At 41.4% G+C, this 2326-nt stretch overlaps 1 protein-coding gene across 2 annotated transcripts in view; it reads right to left on the reverse strand.

Moving 5' to 3' along the window:
- Window positions 1-88: 88 nt before the first annotated feature.
- Window positions 89-2326, reverse strand: part of LOC146460640 (uncharacterized) — an 8941-nt gene continuing 6703 nt past the window's right edge. For both annotated transcript variants that reach the window (XM_085088021.1, XM_085088022.1), the window contains exons 6-8: window positions 1467-1530; window positions 987-1036; window positions 89-722 (exon numbers count right to left, since the gene is read on the reverse strand). In XM_085088021.1, the coding sequence (XP_084944147.1) occupies window positions 355-722; window positions 987-1036; window positions 1467-1530 (482 nt within the window). In that variant the 3' untranslated portion in view covers window positions 89-354. The remainder of the gene's footprint in view (window positions 723-986; window positions 1037-1466; window positions 1531-2326) is intronic.

A 2326-nucleotide genomic window follows, 5' to 3' on the forward strand; every position in this document is an offset into this window, starting at 1 on the left:
TTGCTTGGCGTGACGCCAACTCGATAACAGGATTCATCAATTTAAATTCCGTAAACCAGAAATGATGTATTCGGTGATATTACTTGACTTTTCTTTTCTGTTTTGGTCGATAGTCCAATGGTAATAATAACAGTAGTTTTGAGTCTGTGTCAGAACATAGACTACTTGTTGACATATTTCATTAAGAAGTGATGTATGTCATAACATACATTCGTCACTACTTCTCTGTGGTTTGGATGTACAATGATGATATAGTGCTTCTTGTAGTTAATTAATTTATGCATCTGGGTGACATGTCACGGTGCACTACGACTTACGACGTTGCATGACACTGACTGTGATTGTGTGACCAGTCTACTTCAGCCTTCTCCTGGCAAAGGAGGCAACATCACCGCTGTTTTCACTGTTCGTTTCTTCGTCAAATGGAATAAAATGGTCCCTGCTTTCTGTACCGCTTCCATTTTCGTCGTCTCCGCTTTGTTCTTTGTTCTCGTTATCATCCTTGGTAAAAGGAATGAACTCCTCCTTCATTTGTACGCCTTTATTTTCCTTTTTTTCGACTTCCTCAAAAGGAATAAAGTCTTCGTTGTGTTTAACTCCCTCGATGATCGGATACCATTTGTTGTTCCCAGATCCTTCGCCTTTCGCTTCCTCGTCGTCATCATCCTCATCATCTCCAGACCCCGAGCCGCTGAGCTCTAAAGCAAGGCGGGCTTGGAATTCTATTATGACAAAAGGAAACACAATGTTAATGCAGAAACGTTCATGTACCTGGCTTGCTCCTTATTTGGAGCTGAGGCTGCAAATAAACCGTATCAGTTGGTTTTCTGAGCCCCCCCCCCCCCCCCCTCTTTTTCACAGCTTATTTTGTCACTTGCATTACAAAAATCCTAAAGCGTGACACTGTCAGGAAGAAATCCCTGAAGTGTCCAACATTGTATTGTATTTAATGTACATGAGATAGGTTATCTGTGAAAACCTCTCACCTTTGTTGCAGTTTGCGACGTCGCACATCAGGTTGCCATTGAAACAAGAGCTACAAGGTAAAGTAAATAAAAACATGTTTAGTTTCAAACAATAACCTCTGGCGAAGTCCACAGCCAAAGAAACAGCCCACGTCCGTTCCTAGCAGATATCACCGGTACCCCGCGAAGCGTTGTTTTACTGAAGCATTGAATACAAAAATGCCATTCTGTTGACGGATGGCTATCCAGATCCGGGTAGTACTTTTCACTCAGGGTGAAAAAAATCATCGGAGACCGATGATAGCGAGAACAATGGGAGGGAGAAGGGGAGGGGAGGGGGGTTACAGTTAATCCTGCTTTCGAGCCAGATGCAGATCGAAATGAAAGTTTCTGTCAGGGAAGCAGTTTTCTGTAGTAAATATTTATTTTACTTACAAATTGATAAATCTTGTCAATAGTAGCACTCGATGTTCAACTTTAGCATCACAAACCCAGACTTACCAGAGTTTGCAGCCAAGAGGAATCCTCTCACCATCATTTAACATCATCCCGTGATAGAAGCATCCTACAAGAACATGAAGCAAACGCTATTTAACAATAGGCCTTATCACGGTTTTCGACGCCATTTTGACAGGTAGGCAAACAGGCTTGAAATAACAGTGTTTGTATGGAAATCCGATGTCAAATAATTTTCATAAAACATCGCTTCTGAAAAATTCATGAATTGGAAACTTTTGGCACTAGGAAAAAGATTTTAAGAACATACATCCATACATTTCCCTGTATTTTTTCCCGCGAACTATTTTTAGTAACAGCTCACGGCTGGTTCGCTATACAGACAAATGTATGGAAGATTCAAAACACGACTGGACGCTTTCTGTCACAGCTACATCCCTCCAATTTTGTCCTTAAAAAGAACCGTGATAAGGCCTATTGGTTGATCCACTCTAGCTTTCACCAACCTTGGGTTATGTATCACCATAAATCTGCTAAGGTTTTATCACAAATGCCGTAATCTGATTGGGTACGCTTCTCGTTATCTTAGTGTTTCTGTCGAGGGACTATCGGCTTAGAGTCACCCGCGGAAATTTGATGCCGAAAGCAAAGCAATTGTCCGATTGTGCCTTTCAATTTTTTTTAATTCTGTGGATGTAACTGAATGTTTATTTGCTCTTTCTTGTGCGGTGTCGGACAGACAGCTGGTATCACGTGGTTTCTACGTGTAGTAGTATCATTGGCGGTGTACAGAGATGTACTTCGTCTTGTTTTTCACTTAAATGCTTGGAATGACAAAATTGTCTCGGATCATCGCCTACTTTGTCTAGCTCTGAAAGCTACACTTCCGCCGCTGTTGATTGAAA

Source organism: Pavona decussata, unplaced genomic scaffold (assembly GCF_977016875.1).
Source record: "Pavona decussata unplaced genomic scaffold, jaPavDecu1.1 SCAFFOLD_210, whole genome shotgun sequence".
In the NCBI taxonomy this organism is placed as follows: Eukaryota; Metazoa; Cnidaria; class Anthozoa; order Scleractinia; family Agariciidae; genus Pavona; species Pavona decussata.